Source organism: Uranotaenia lowii, chromosome 2, assembly GCF_029784155.1.
Source record: "Uranotaenia lowii strain MFRU-FL chromosome 2, ASM2978415v1, whole genome shotgun sequence".
Taxonomy (NCBI): Eukaryota; Metazoa; Arthropoda; class Insecta; order Diptera; family Culicidae; genus Uranotaenia; species Uranotaenia lowii.
In genome coordinates, this window is record NC_073692.1 from 69820686 (window position 1) to 69836156 (window position 15471).

Sequence of the window (15471 nt, forward strand, 5' to 3'; positions counted from 1 at the left end):
CTAGGAATTAAACCAGCCGATATGACCCCGGCTGTGTGGGACTATATTTTCTTTGCTGACGCTAAACTACCCGCTGGCAGTAAGATCAAGAAGGAACATCTGGAAAGGATGAAGCGAGAATTCAATTATTGGTAAGACTTTCGTTGAATGATAACCTGTTTGTGAAACAGAATAGTCAGTCGAAAATTTAGTCAAGTGCCTGAGACCATGAGCACTGATACCTGAGAACTTCTATAAGATATGATACCTGAGCCCTGAAACTTAGGACTTGAAACACTAAACCTGAGATATGAGGCAAAAGACAAATGCCTGAAAAGATTGGACACTTTATTACGTATCAGATCTCATGCTTAAGGTGAAGGTTTTAGATCTCATGTCTCAGGTTTCAGGTTTTTGTGTCATGTGTCTTTGGTCTTATGTCTCGTATTTCGTGTCCATTGTGTTTCATGCTCGGGTTTCAAATCTCAGGTCTCAGGGTTCGGAAGTTTAGTCTCACATCTCGTGTCTAGCATCTCAAGTTTCATGCCTTAGATTTTATGTTTCGTTTCTGAATTGGTTTTCAGCAATAAGAAAGTTTTCTTACCCGCTCTTCGCACAATTTTTTTTAACTTAAAAACATCCAGGTTTTTAGTAAATTTTACACGTTTATCTCATCTCAGCTGATTGAATTGTAATGTTATCATTTTTTTTTTCTCATTGGTTCCAACAGGTACCCGGTAGACCTGCGAGTTTCGGGAAAAGATCTCATCCAAAATCATTTGACGTTCTATCTCTACAACCATGTGGCGATTTGGCCCAACGAACCTAGCAAGTGGCCCCGAGGCGTCCGTTGCAATGGACATTTGTTGCTGAACTCTGCCAAAATGTCCAAGTCGGAAGGCAACTTTTTGACACTGTATGAGGCGATTGTCAAATTCAGCGCCGACGGAACGCGTCTGTGCTTAGCTGATGCCGGAGATAGTATCGAGGATGCTAACTTCGTTGAGAGTTCGGCCGATGCTGGAATTCTGAGATTGTACACTTTTATCGAATGGGTTAAGGAAACGCTGGCTTCGAAGGCTGCTTTGAGAAAAGGCAAACAAGATGATTTCAACGATGCCGTTTTTCTAAGCGAAATGAACCTAAAGACTAAGGAAACGGATGAATACTACAAGAAGATGTTGTACAAGGAAGCTCTACGTACAGGGTTCTTCGAATTTCAATCTGCCAGAGACAAGTATAGAGAGCTGTGCGGCGCAGATGGAATGCACGTAGACTTGGTTCTTGAATTCATTCGCCGACAGGCCCTACTGATTGCTCCCATTTGTCCCCATGTAGCCGAATACGTTTGGGAATTGCTCGGAAACAAATCCAGTATCATGAAAGCATCTTGGCCTCAAGTTGGAACCATAGACGAAAAGAAAATCAAATGTTCAACCTACCTGATGGATGCCGCTCATTCGTTCCGCGTCAATCTGAAGAGTGTATCGCAAACGAAAACCAAGGGCGGAAAAGCTCTTCCTCCAGCGCCCGCTCTAAAACCTAGTGACGGTATAATTTGGGTCGCAAAAACTTTCCCTCCTTGGCAATCCTGCGTACTCGATACAATGCGGGAGCTGTTCGAGAAGAACAAAGGTTTCCCCGACAACAAAATCATCGCCGTGGAACTTGGCAAAAAAGAAATCCTCAAGAAGTACATGAAGCGAGTGATGCCTTTCGCTCAGATGGTACGGGAACGTGTTGAGTCTTCGGGAGGACCTGGCAAAAGTGCTATGGATGTGACACTCGACTTCGATGAACGCGAGGTTCTCGAGAAAAATCTCGAATATCTCAAGAGTACCCTGGAGGTGGAATCGCTCAGCATCCGTTTCACTGATGAACCGGACGCACCGGAAAAGATGAAGGAAGAAGTGCGTCCCGGCGTGCCGTATATCGTCTTTAGCGTGAAACCATTTGTGGCCGTTGTTCTGGAAAATCCAATCGAGCGATCCGGACTGTTTACGGTGAATATTCATCTGTCCGATGGGGACACCTTGACCAGTCTGAAAGAGAAGCTAGCCAAGCAAATCGGATTCAAAGGTAAACCATTGATTTTGGACTTTTTTCAAAGAAACTTCAACGATCTTTTTTCCACAGCTGATATTCGAACTCTGGAAATTCTGAGATTCGAGGACCCGATCATGGGTCCCCGGAAAATCCCGAACTTCCAGGACTATCGCAGCGGCAAAACCAGCCTGGAGGAGGGTTCTTTCAAGGTGGATGTTGAGAAGAAGCAGGTATTTCTCAGCAACGGAAAGCTTCAGAACCATAATATCGGAACCAGCTTCATCTATGTTATCAATTAAACTTAACCGGTATCGTTGAACGATTTTTGGTGGAAAGTTGCTAAATAAACATTAAAATTTCTTATTTAAATGAATAAAATAAATTTTTTGCTAATTTGTTTCTTCAATGATATCACCTCTCTGTATAAAATGTTTTCAAATAAGATGACCGTTTAATTTGATCGGTTTTTCAAGAAAAAAAAGTTTTCAAATTTAATCAAAAGGTAGGCGAAATCTAAAATTTTAATGCAAATACCTTTATGCTTTTTTTGCGGAAGAAGATGAACAATGAACTGAATTTAATCAGAAATGAAGATGATAAGTTCTGAGCCTCAGAAGAAAAAATCAACTTATCACACTAAGGACTGTCAAGAAGACATAATTGGTGCTCATATAACAATAGAGCATAATGTTAAGAACGATATACCTTTGTGGTTATTTGGTCCTCTATGTTTTTAAAAATAAGTTTAAAAAATCTGAAATAAACTAAGGGGTAAAAGGAGGTTCTCTAAAATGATTTTCAAAACTATGTTCTCATTTTCAGCCATACACATATCCTTATTCATAAATAATTTGATAAAACTAAGCATAATACCTTCAACCTAGTAGCGATACTTGGTCGAATAGTCCTTCGGGGACACCACCAGACCCCGACCTTTTCGTGCCCCCCGATACACCGTCTCCACGATGTCGATCATCTCCTGCTTGTCCTCTAGCGGCCAATTAATTTTGTTATTGTTACCGGTGCCCAAATCGATCATGATGTGCTTGTTCCGGAAGAAAAACATCACCGTACAGGGGTCGTACAATTCGTACATCTTGTTAAAATCCGGTACCGCCGTTATGTCCACCAGATAGATGACGGCAAAGTTTTTCACCTTTTCCGCGATGCTGTACAGCACCTCGTCCATTTTCATGCAGGAGGGGTCCCAATCGTGCCCGAATCGGATAACCTGGAAAGCATGATTCGATTTAGGCAAAATTTGTTCCGGAGGCTTCTAGAAATTTCTACTTACCACAACTCGGTCTTCCTCGGAGAGAATGGCCTGGTCCACTTGCCAGCCGTTGTGTAAATGTGCTAACATATAAGACATCTTTGCAAGTTATGGTTTAATGCACCTTTTTTCGAGAAAAACTATTATTTTATGTGTGAAGATAATGTAAACGCACAGCGCTGCAGAACACGATTTGTGTACGATTAAACCAAAACAAACTTTCCAGTAGTAAATATTCTAAAGGTCATATACCCTTTAAAATATGAATGTTAAGTAATGAATTTTAGGACAAAATCATGATAATTAAATTTGTTACGATGGTTTTCTTTTTGATAGTCATTAGTTTCAATTGTTTTCTTCAAACGAACTGGTTTTTAAAATCGCATATCATTTTACGTTGAGACATTTTCAAATCGCCTTCCTGTTTCAAAACATTCGAGTAGTCATGCAGTTTTGCTCATTTTCGCCAGGGTTGATTCTTTTCAGGAAAATGAAACGATCACGAACTTGCATGCAAGCACATTCGTTTTTCTGTTTTTTTTTTCGTTTTAAAGTATGTTAAGAAAACATTTTTAAAATTTCCTCTCGTGTTATTGAATAGATTGTCGATAGTAATGGTTTAAAGAATTTTGATGGACACGCTTCCTAGCTTCAAGTTAAAAACGCTTGGATGAAAACGACTGATTAAACGCCTACACAGCAAAAAAAGTGTTGCGATATTACATCGAAAACGTGCACATAATTTGAGTTGCAAAAGGTCTCTAATCTTACATTCTTTTGATGTAAAAAATCGCAGTAAACAAATTCGAGCACGACGATAATGTTGAGTTCGTATAAATATTCCAAATGGTTTTGGCTGTTTCGAAATTCCCATAACTCTCTTATAAATTCGGTTATTTTTCCGGTTTTTTGTACTTGGAAGTGAATTTTAAGGCCCAGATTTTAGCTGTGGATTTGTATCAAGGTAAAGGTATAATCATCCAGGACATTGAGAATAAAGATGAGCAATTATATTATAACCTTTATCAATTTTATCAATACGAAAATGGATCGGAAATAATTCTGGTGTTTTTTTTCTTCAAACAAACAACTTATATCAACTCGAGCTGGAAAATACAAATTTCCAGCTTCCTTGTTATGATCAAAAAGGTGAAAGAGAAGAAAAATTTCCGAATCGGCATTTTAGTACCACACAGTCATTTTGGTTTGGTACCCAAATTGCATTGAAATCAAAGGAGTTTATTTCATTTTAAAATCACAGTTTGTCAAAAAACCAGCAAATATGTGATTATTTTCGTTACATGAAGAAACAGGCAAGTCATTTAATGCTAAAATTATTGTATAAAACTCTCTAAAAACTGTGGCTTGTATTAAGAAAACGCCTGGATGTTCTCTAAAAAAAATAATTTTTAGACCATTTTTTACGTCTGGATGAGAAATTTTAGAATAACATCTAGGCGTTTTTTTTTTCATACGAAGCTTGCACTAGAGATAGAAAACCGTCAGTAGGAATTGTAAACCCATTTTCCCAGGGTATAAAAATAAACTGCTAGGTTATTAAAAAAAACTTTAGGTACATAAATTATTTAAAAAAAATTCTAGACGTTGTATATTTTTTTTCAAATAGGTATTTGATTTTTTTTCCCCAAAACTTCGTCTTTTTAAACATAAATATCGTTTGCTCAACTTTTTTTTTCTCAGAAAACGGAAATTTTCCAAGGTTATTTTTCCTTTTTAAACCGCTGTCTATTCAGAGTTGAACATGGATTCGTTGTTTGAAAAATAAAAATTGCTATCTAAGCTCTGATTTTTTTTCCTTTAAACGGTAAAATGAACATTTTTTTGTTATGAAATTCGTAATAAGATGATACGCAAAAGCTGTAATTTCATGAATATTAACACTTCGTTTCATAAAGTAACAAATTTACAACAATTAGTGTATGGGAAAAGTGAAACATCGTAATTTATTTAATTTTTTTTTAATTAACACATCATTTCCGACTGTTTGACATTATTTTTAAGGAAAAATGTCAAATTATGATACGAAGGGTTAAACCAATTTTGTCAACAAATCTGTAACCAAGATTTACATTCTCGATTGGTTAATTGTTTCTAAAAATTCGAAAAGATTTTTTCAATTAAATTTTTACGCTACTGGGATAGGCATAGGAATAAGGACATCATTACATGACATTCTGGGGTAGAAGGGTCAATGGTTTCACTTAAACTCATATGCGATTTTTTAAAATGTTGGCTCACGACTCTGAATATCCGGAAGAGAAATCATGCACCGAAGGATAAACCGACAACGATTGGAGATAGGATCGGGAAAATGCAGAATTCAAGACTGAAAAACTGAAGGATTGAAGAAAAACTTAATTGCAAAATCTAGAAAGTGGTCGGCTAAAAATGATAGGATTTGTATCGTTGATTTATGAGAATTTTTTTGAATTTGTTATTTTCAAAGTGAAAAGATTAAATTTCTTGTAACAAATAAATTTTACTTGTTAAGGATTCATTTTTTTCCCAGAATTTAAATGTCATGAAATTAGTGGCTTTTACCTAATTTGATCTAGAAATAATATATTTTTCATCAAAATATTTGTTGAGCATACAGCTTCATCTTTGACGGAAGTGAAACATTAATAAGGCGGCATCCATAAATTACGTAACGCAAAAATGCACTTTTTCAACCCTCTCCCTCCCGTATGTCACAAATCGTAACACTTCGACGTACCCCCCTATGAAAATTACGTAACGCTGATAATTACCCCCCCCCCCCCCATATTCTCATGTTTTTATATACTGATTTTCGAAGGTCAGAAAAGATTTTAACATAAAATTTTTTAACGTTCTTCAAAACGGAATTAATATCTATTCAAATCGCCTCTTAGAGCACCAGTACCGGTAGGTGCTATCCCAGGTGTTAACCCGGGACACATTTTCGGTCTTATTTTAGCTTTAGCAGCTTATTTGCGCACCGGTAAGTGCTAAACTGGTTTCCATTTTTGCCACTGGTGACGCATCGATAGGTGTTGTTGTTGTTTGTTGCTATTTTCTCTTCTAAATTTTCCCTAGACACTTTAGCACCTGTCAAATCAGGAGCTGGTCGGTATTCATATTTGACTCCTGGCTTGCTTTTTTAACACCCAGGAGCAAAATAACACCTGGTTTGAAACCTTGCGGTGCGCCGTCGAAGTGTCGAAATAGAGTGTTATTATAGCTTTGACACCTGACCGCTGCTGATACTCTTAATAATCATAAAATTATTGTCTTATTCCGAGTTGCTCTGTGCTTGTTAACTGCCCAAGCAACCAGAATTCCCTTAAAAAGGTTCCATAGAAGCTTAATCAGCTCTCTTTTGTGTCTGAAGAGAATGCTAATCAGCCCAAAATTTAAGTTCTTAAAGCTACTTTCAAGTTCGTTTAGGTGGCTGTAGAGAACGCTATTCAGCTTCTAAGAGAATGTCAAGAAACTTCTACGCGCCGAAAAAAAAATCCGATTGACAGATTGCTCTGACAACCACATGTCAGATTGCTAGGTTGCCGGTCTATCATGGTCTATCTCATTGATTTTAATTATATTGTTTTGATTACAAAAGCTGCTTACACGCCTAGAGAATTGAACCGCTGCTGTCTAGGTTGCAATGAAACTCACCAGCCTCTCGACCAATCCAGCAATAGCTAATTGCTGTTAGAATATGTGCTACTGTGCACCCCTTGTGGATAAAATATTATAAGCGTGTTCGTCTCGTTTGGCTACACTGTCGTGCGCCAACGGACGGTTTAGGTCTAAGTTAGCTTTTCTCCCGATTAACGTATATTTTCACACTAGTCGCGTGCGTTTTATTTCCCCGGGATAAAACCAGTTTCCATCAAGTCACTATCCGTACGGCCATCGCCGATTCCGCTGCAAACCTGTCCACCTCGGAATCTATCAGGTTATGGGCCCAGTGGATGTTTTCCGGAAGTGATTTGTGCTGATCGGAACAGTCGCGAAAAGTGAATTGCGTGTGTTGCGGTGGTCCGCCATTTTGCGAAATTTGAAATTTCGGTGCGGGAGAAGAAATTTGCTCTAGTGCGTTTTTTGCTTGTGGTGTGCGGTTGGATTTTTCCGTGGCAGCAAAAATGGAAGCAATCTGCAAATTTGTGAAGCTGGATAATCAGAACTGGTCATCCTGGAAGTTCCGGATGGAAATGCTCCTAACCAGGGAAGGACTATTTTATGTGGTGGAGGAGCGAAAACCGGAACCAGTGACGGCAAAGTGGTCAGCGGATGACAAAAAGGCTCGAGCGACAATGGGGCTCTGCATAGAAGAGAACCAGTACGGTTTGGTGAAAGCATCCCAGTCGGCTCGTGATTTTTGGGAGTGTTTGCGGAGGTATCACGAGAAGTGCACCGTGACTTCCAGAGTGTCAGTGCTGAAAAAGTTGTGCAATTTGAATCTGCGGGAAGGTGGCGATTTGGAATCGCACCTTTGTGAAATCGAAGAGCTGTTTGATCGGTTGCAAAATGCGAGGCAGGAAATGGAAGATTCGCTGAAAATCGCGATGATTTTGCGAAGTTTGCCCGAATCGTATGGTGGCTTAGTAACAGCGCTGGAGGGACGACCGGACGAGGATTTGACAATTCAGTTGATGAAATCCAAACTCTTGGATGAATGGGAGCGCCGAAAGGAACATTCGGGCGATTCATCCGGGGAAACGAGAGTGCTGAAGAGCGAATCGGGTTCGCGAAAAGCTTTTGGGGGAAAATCGGAAGTGCGATGTTTCCAGTGCCGGGAAAAGGGCCACTACAAGCGCGATTGCCCAGATTTGGAGGGCAACAGAAGAAAAAGTGAGCCGGGGAGAGCTGAGCGAGCAACAGAGCGAAATGCTGTTTTGTTTATGGCTGGGAGGAAAACGCTAAAGTGCTGTGTGATCGACAGTGGAGCCAGCAGTCATATGTGGAACGAGAAAGGAGCATTTACGTCGCTCAAGGAAAAGTGTGCTCGGGATGTTGTTCTCGCGGATGGCTCAGTAGTGAAGTCGGCCGGATGTGGTACGGTTGTGGTGACTGGTGTTGATGGCTGCGGTGAAACAGTGACAATTACGCTGACGGATGTTTTATATGTGCCTTCATTGAATACAAGTTTGCTGTCTGTGCCAAAGTTGACAGCAAAGAACTTCGAAGTGCTTTTCAGGAAGAACGATTGTGACATTCGTGACCAATCAGGGAAAGTGGTGGTGAAGGGCATACGGTCAGGTGATTTGTACCACCTGAAGATGGTGGAGACTGTTGGGAAGTGTGAGATGAAGCAGCAAAATAAATTCTCTCAACACCAGTGGCACCGGAAGAATGGACGCCGTAAGCTAGAGTTTGCTTACAGAGCGGGAAAAGTGAGTGTTCCGAAGGAAAGCTATCAGCTAGAAAATTTGGGAGGAGCTCAAAGTGAGGAGGAGCAGTTTACTCCTGGAATGTCAGCAGGAAATCCTTTGTGCGTGAAGGAGGAGTCCTATGGGTTCGGCTCGGAGGTTTCTGGTTTGGTCGCTCAAATAGTAGTGGAACCAGTGTCGTTTGCCGAAGCAAAGAATTGTCCGGAACGTAACGCTCGGGTGATAGAGTCTGGTGAGGCGGCAAGGTACAAGGCGCGTCTCCTGGCTAGAGGCGATAAGCAGCGTTGCGGGATGAATTCCGACGGAGTGGTAGCTCCGCTGATTTGCTATAGGACCGGTGGTTTGAGTCTGAAACTCGATGGTGTCAAGGACCGGAATATCGAGGAGTTCGTCGATGCTGAATCGGCCAGTGACCCAGGTTCTCGCAGGATAACCGCAGCAGTTGTGGTTTGCTTTGTCGGAGGAGCTGCTGCTGGTGGGCGAGCCGGCGTAAATCTTGCGTCAGCATCTCGTCCAGAGAAGCAGGGGCAGTAGCAGGAACATGCGAGGAAGGTTACGGAGCTGATCGGTCTTGAGAGTAACCAAGGGGCACAAGTAGAGGAGGAGTGTTAGAATATGTGCTACTGTGCACCCCTTGTGGATAAAATATTATAAGCGTGTTCGTCTCGTTTGGCTACACTGTCGTGCGCCAACGGACGGTTTAGGTCTAAGTTAGCTTTTCTCCCGATTAACGTATATTTTCACACTAGTCGCGTGCGTTTTATTTCCCCGGGATAAAACCAGTTTCCATCAAGTCACTATCCGTACGGCCATCGCCGATTCCGCTGCAAACCTGTCCACCTCGGAATCTATCAATTGCCACTGTAATGATTATAGTATTTAAACTTAATGTCATTTGAGATGATTGAGTGGGTTGGTCAATAGATGGTACCTTATTTCGTTCAAAGGACTTTCAGTACACAATATGAATCATAACAAAAATTCGCATCATCAAAAATTTATTCGAATATCTTATTCAACATTTATAAGAAAAATTCGAAAAAATCTTGAATTCCATTTGTAAATATCAGTACAGATATAAACAAAACAAATACCATGACAAGAAATTGACAGACATTTTTGACATGTCGCTTAAAATTCCCATATAGGTTCTTTAAAACACCTTCAAGTATCTTAATGGTGCGCTTTAGAATGTTACGCGAACGTTATCGACCTTCTTGAAAAACATTTTTGACATGTCGCTTAGATTTCCCATATAGGTTCTTTAAACACCTTCAAGTATCTTAATGGTGCGTTTTGGAATGTTACGCGAACGTTATCGACCGTCTTGAAAGAAGTTCCATTAAAAGCGCTTAGAAGTTCCGTTATCGATAGGTTAACCTTTCAAAGGGCGATGGAAGTTCCTGAGTAACTTTTACGCGACAAGAGTCACCTGAAGTTCCCGTAATACATTTTTTCAGCCAAATGTGAACTTCGGAGTTCGGAGTTAAGTAAAATCGCGACTTTTGGTTGCTTGGGTGAGAATCTACCTTGTTTAATTTATTTTGTTCAAGGAGAATAACTTGTAATGCAAAATATACTCCACTTATTAATATTCGTCGGAATAACCAAAATTGCATTTTTCGAATCAATTGAGAAAAATAGTAAAATTCCCGTCTCAAGGTTGAACTAAGTTCTTGGGGGAAATGTACCTTATATTCGGTTTCCAACGGATATTACACGGTTATCCAATACACATTTTAAGGAGTGTATCTCAGAATCTTTAAAGAGGAAAGGTTAAAAACTACCCCCAGGCCATCCCCCAGGCCATTTTAAAACCTTGAGCGAGCAATTTCGCGCGTAGGGTTGCGTTCAAAGCCGTAAATTGGGGTTTTAATTCTAAACGTACATCTGTCAAGTCAGCTGATTGTACCGATTACACACATACGAATTCAATCCAGAGCAAACTTTACACAAAAAAATCTTCCATTTGTATGTATATATCATTTCAACGACTTTTTTCTTGTGTGTTTTAGTAACACAGGCGAAAAAATCTTGACAACCATGTCAGTTATTTTTCTCAACGGTCGGACAAACACGCGTCGAAGATTGTGCTTTCGGTAAATTTTAGTAGTTTTAAGCCTTTATATTTAGTAATTTTACTTTGAATTCAGCAGGAAACAGAAGAGGATCGAGAGGTTCGTGAATTAAAACGAGTAGCAGTACGAGCGGCTTCAAATTGCTAAAAAGCGGTCTCCGGAAATTCGACTCTACTGGTGTGGTGAAAATGGCGCTGCATGACAAAAAATGCAATAATTACCCAAAACGGAAACCCCAATTATGCTGCCGGCTGCCGAACACAGTGCAGCGCTTCCCGAGGCCTTCTAAACTGTCATCCGAAGCCAAAACACCAGCAGCAATCTGCTGTTTCTGGGGGAGCAGTTAGGAGAGTTTCTGATAAGGTAAAGTATTTTTACTTTAATCAGTGGAACTATTTAATCTGATTGTGTATAATCTTTTCTTTACAGAAAAACTATTGTCGAGACTACCGAATTCGTAGCTACGCATGTACGCTCCAACAACTGCACACAGTTTCCATCGTAATGAATCGCTGAAAAACTTTAGGAAGTGACCCGAATGGATCTAAATTTGATTGTTAAATTATGGTTTCGATTGTTATAAGTTGAAGGAACTTTGAATAAAATTTCAAAAAAAATTTACCCAATTCAATTTTTTCACCCCATTTTGAAAATAATGATTGAATGCAGGATTTACACGCACACATACGCACTAAAATTTTTGAACTCACCCACACAAAAGCACGTACCCATCTCACCAATACTATTGAACCATGACAGATGTCAACCAGGGCTGTCATTTTGAACCGGGAAAACCATTTCAAGTAGAATCGGTTGGGCCATTTAATGCTTGAATTCAATGGGAGGAATGCTTGAAGAATGCTTGGAATCCAAGCATTCCAAGCATTTATTTTGTTAAGCGGGTAGGTTCCCGCTTAACAAAATAAATGCTTGGAATGCTTGAAAGAATGCTTGGATTCCAAGCATTCTTCAAGCATTCCTCCCATTGAATTCAAGCATTAAATGGCCCAACCGATTCTACTTGAAATGGTTTTCCCGGTTCAAAATGACAGCCCTGGTTGACATCTGTCATGGTTCAATAGTATTGGTGAGATGGGTACGTGCTTTTGTGTGGGTGAGTTCAAAAATTTTAGTGCGTATGTGTGCGTGTAAATCCTGCATTCAATCATTATTTTCAAAATGGGGTGAAAAAATTGAATTGGGTAAATTTTTTTTTAAATTTTATTCAAAGTTCCTTCAACTTATAACAATCGAAACCATAATTTAACAATCAAATTTAGATCCATTCGGGTCACTTCCTAAAGTTTTTCAGCGATTCATTACGATGGAAACTGTGTGCAGTTGTTGGAGCGTACATGCGTAGCTACGAATTCGGTAGTCTCGACAATAGTTTTTCTGTAAAGAAAAGATTATACACAATCAGATTAAATAGTTCCACTGATTAAAGTAAAAATACTTTACCTTATCAGAAACTCTCCTAACTGCTCCCCCAGAAACAGCAGATTGCTGCTGGTGTTTTGGCTTCGGATGACAGTTTAGAAGGCCTCGGGAAGCGCTGCACTGTGTTCGGCAGCCGGCAGCATAATTGGGGTTTCCGTTTTGGGTAATTATTGCATTTTTTGTCATGCAGCGCCATTTTCACCACACCAGTAGAGTCGAATTTCCGGAGACCGCTTTTTAGCAATTTGAAGCCGCTCGTACTGCTACTCGTTTTAATTCACGAACCTCTCGATCCTCTTCTGTTTCCTGCTGAATCCAAAGTAAAATTACTAAATATAAAGGCTTAAAACTACTAAAATTTACCGAAAGCACAATCTTCGACGCGTGTTTGTCCGACCGTTGAGAAAAATAACTGACATGGTTGTCAAGATTTTTTCGCCTGTGTTACTAAAACACACAAGAAAAAAGTCGTTGAAATGATATATACATACAAATGGAAGATTTTTTTGTGTAAAGTTTGCTCTGGATTGAATTCGTATGTGTGTAATCGGTACAATCAGCTGACTTGACAGATGTACGTTTAGAATTAAAACCCCAATTTACGGCTTTGAACGCAACCCTAAGCGCGAAATTGCTCGCTCAAGGTTTTAAAATGGCCTGGGGGTTCAATCATGTTGAAGCTTAGATGGGGGCTTGTGATATAGCTCAGTTGGCAAGTCTGTTGCCTCCTGAGCCGATGTCCGCGAGTTCAAGCCCAAGAGTAAACATCGAACGCAGTTGTACCGGATAGTTTTTCAATAACGATCCGCCAACTGCAACGTTGATAAAGTCGCGAATGCCATAATGATGGTAAAACGACTATAATCGAAACAAAAAAAAAAAAAAATGTTGAAGCTTACAAATTTTAAGCTGATTTTGGTTCGCATATTATTCTGCAAAAATTGCATGACATCAAAATAGCTGCGCTGATTAAGCAAAAATTTTTAAGGAAAAAATCGTTACGTAACGATGAGCATACCTCCCCCCATCCCCCATGTCACAATTCGTAACGCTCGAGCTTACTCCCTCCCCCTCCCTAGGAGCGTTACGTAATTAATGGACGCCTCCTAATCATCTTCATGTGCTCATTAGCGGTCCTTAGATTTTTTTTATTTGCTTTTTTCGAAGTTTGAAGCAAATGTATATTCTCAATAAAGAAAACGTCGTTAATATAAGTGAAAATTTTTGACTAGTATTTTATGATAACTGAAAATCTATAGTAGAAAAATTTAAATTAATTCAATTAGAGAAAAGCTTCGCGGGCCGCACAAGAAGGTCTCGCGGGCCGCTGTTTGCAGTTTGCTCATTCCTGGCTTACATGATTAGGGATACTATACGTACTCTTTTAAGAGTACATGTATTCTTTTTCGATCGAAAAATGGGCGTACTCTTCTTTTTGTGAATTTTTACCAAATGTACTCTTTTTTTGTTGAAAGACATTTGATCAGGAAAACCAACGTGTTTCTTCCATTTTATGATGTTGTTTCGCATCTTATGCCAAAACTAAGAACGAAATTCAAACAAATAACATTACCATCTTGTTTTAATTAACCCGCATTTTTAGTCGTTATGAAAAGCGAGTGCGATAAGCGCCTTTGAGTATGAAAACAAATATCAACATGCCCAAAATTTAGGTGTAATACAAAAATATTTTGAAAGAAAATTTATAATTGTCATATAAGCCAAGTAATTCCAATATATTGGCAGTTTTTGGTTGAATTGAAATATCTCGGTGTCACCTCAGATAACACGAAATATGTGTAGTAAAACCAGTGGTAAAACCCCGCGTATCCGAGCTCCGGTTATTCGAGTTTTCGCGTTATCCGAGCCACTATTGTATAAAATCCATGCAAAAGTGTGTTTTATCATCGCGATATTTTGTTAAGCTAATAAATTGACATTTTTTACATGTATGAAGTCTTAACTTGTAAGAAACGTCGATTGAATGGAAAAATAAAATCCATGTAAGCCCCGAGCTATGCGCCTGGATGATATGCAATACCAGAGCAAACGGATAGGGTTTGTCAATGTATTTCGTTTGATCCGAGGTTTCACAGATCCGAGGTGGTCCATCTCCCGACTACCTCGGGTAAGCGGGGTTCTAATGTACATCCTTTTGCATACCACCCGGGCGCAAAGCTCGATAAATATATGGATCTCGTGTCAACCTGATGGGAGTGATAACGTGGGAGCTCAGAAAACTGGATAGGCGGATAAGCGGGGTTTTACTGTTTATCGTTTCTTCTGACTTTTTGCGTAAATAATTTCAATGTACTCTTTTTGTGTTGTGGGATATGGTAACCCTATACCCTATACATGACAGTTTCGAGAAAACGCGCATCAAAGTTTTGAAGGTGCTCGGTTTTTAATATATTTTTCGAATTCGAGCAGTTTTAATTCAATCGAGAAAGTGTTAAAAATTACTAAAAAAAAACGAGTTTGGCACCAGATGTACATTGGAGAACCTGAGGGCCTCATTTGAAAACCCTATCCTTCAAACAAGTTGCATATTATCAAGGCGCAAAATACATGGATTTTGTACGTCTTTCGGAGAATTTAGACTTTAAACCAGTGAGAAACGGCTATTAAATAGCATAACAATACATTTTTTTTTACAAGTAGTTTTATTAAGGCATTTAACTCATAAAGTTTTTTTTGTGCCGAGTATTCACTTCACTTTTGTGTGGTGTTAGTAAGCGGGAGGCCGTAATCGTCGCGGCTACTCAACTGTTATTGATTTTTACTCATAACAATACATGGCAGTAATAAAATACTACTATATACATATAAATAGATTTGGTATGAAATAGTGGCTCGTATTAATCGTCTGGGTAAGCGGGGTTCTACTGTATAAAAAACTATTTATATGAATTTTTGTTTTTCATAGTAGGTAAGATTGCCCGGTTTTATCCGGACTTGCCCGGATATTTGATATAAAGTTTGGAAAGGTTGCCCGGATTTTGATAGAAAAGCTTGGATTTTGTAAGAATTTTGCCCGGATTCATTCACTTCAAAATCAAAACAAATCAAACCAAAATCTTAATGTAATAAATTATCATATATGAGGCCCTTGGAGCCAAAGGGGTATAAGTGCATAAAAGCTTATTTCGAGAAAACACGCTTTTAAATTGATGTGTTTTGCCGTTTTCCATATATTTTTCAAGAATTTGCATTTTTCTATCGAATGTAAATGTGTGTAAATAAACTTCTAAAAATCCGAAAAATTCAACAAATATAGTTT

The 15471-nt window shown here is 39.2% G+C and overlaps 2 protein-coding genes and 2 long non-coding RNA genes across 4 annotated transcripts; 2 read left to right on the top strand and 2 right to left on the bottom strand.

The window, feature by feature from the left end:
• Positions 1 to 12: 12 nt before the first annotated feature.
• On the top strand, positions 13 to 2360 carry LOC129747989 (leucine--tRNA ligase, cytoplasmic-like). The gene is made up of 3 exons (XM_055742438.1): positions 13 to 131; positions 710 to 2058; positions 2116 to 2360. The coding sequence occupies exons 1-3, from the start codon at positions 22 to 24 to the stop codon at positions 2322 to 2324; spliced, it is 1668 nt and encodes a 555-aa protein (XP_055598413.1). The 5' UTR covers positions 13 to 21; the 3' UTR covers positions 2325 to 2360.
• A 490-nt stretch (positions 2361 to 2850) lies between these two features.
• On the bottom strand, positions 2851 to 3488 carry LOC129747568 (thioredoxin-like protein 4A). Its single transcript, XM_055741849.1, has 2 exons — positions 3320 to 3488; positions 2851 to 3256 (listed from the first exon to the last, which is right to left on the bottom strand). Exons 1-2 carry the CDS (start codon positions 3395 to 3397, stop codon positions 2906 to 2908), a joined length of 429 nt encoding a protein of 142 aa, XP_055597824.1. The 5' UTR covers positions 3398 to 3488; the 3' UTR covers positions 2851 to 2905.
• A 7195-nt stretch (positions 3489 to 10683) lies between these two features.
• Positions 10684 to 11358, top strand: LOC129741932 (uncharacterized). Its single transcript, XR_008736498.1, has 3 exons — positions 10684 to 10772; positions 10830 to 11114; positions 11181 to 11358. It is a non-coding gene; the product is annotated as an uncharacterized LOC129741932 (long non-coding RNA).
• A 633-nt stretch (positions 11359 to 11991) lies between these two features.
• On the bottom strand, positions 11992 to 12643 carry LOC129743255 (uncharacterized). The gene is made up of 3 exons (XR_008736596.1): positions 12555 to 12643; positions 12213 to 12497; positions 11992 to 12146 (listed from the first exon to the last, which is right to left on the bottom strand). It is a non-coding gene; the product is annotated as an uncharacterized LOC129743255 (long non-coding RNA).
• Between the last annotated feature and the right edge of the window lie 2828 nt (positions 12644 to 15471).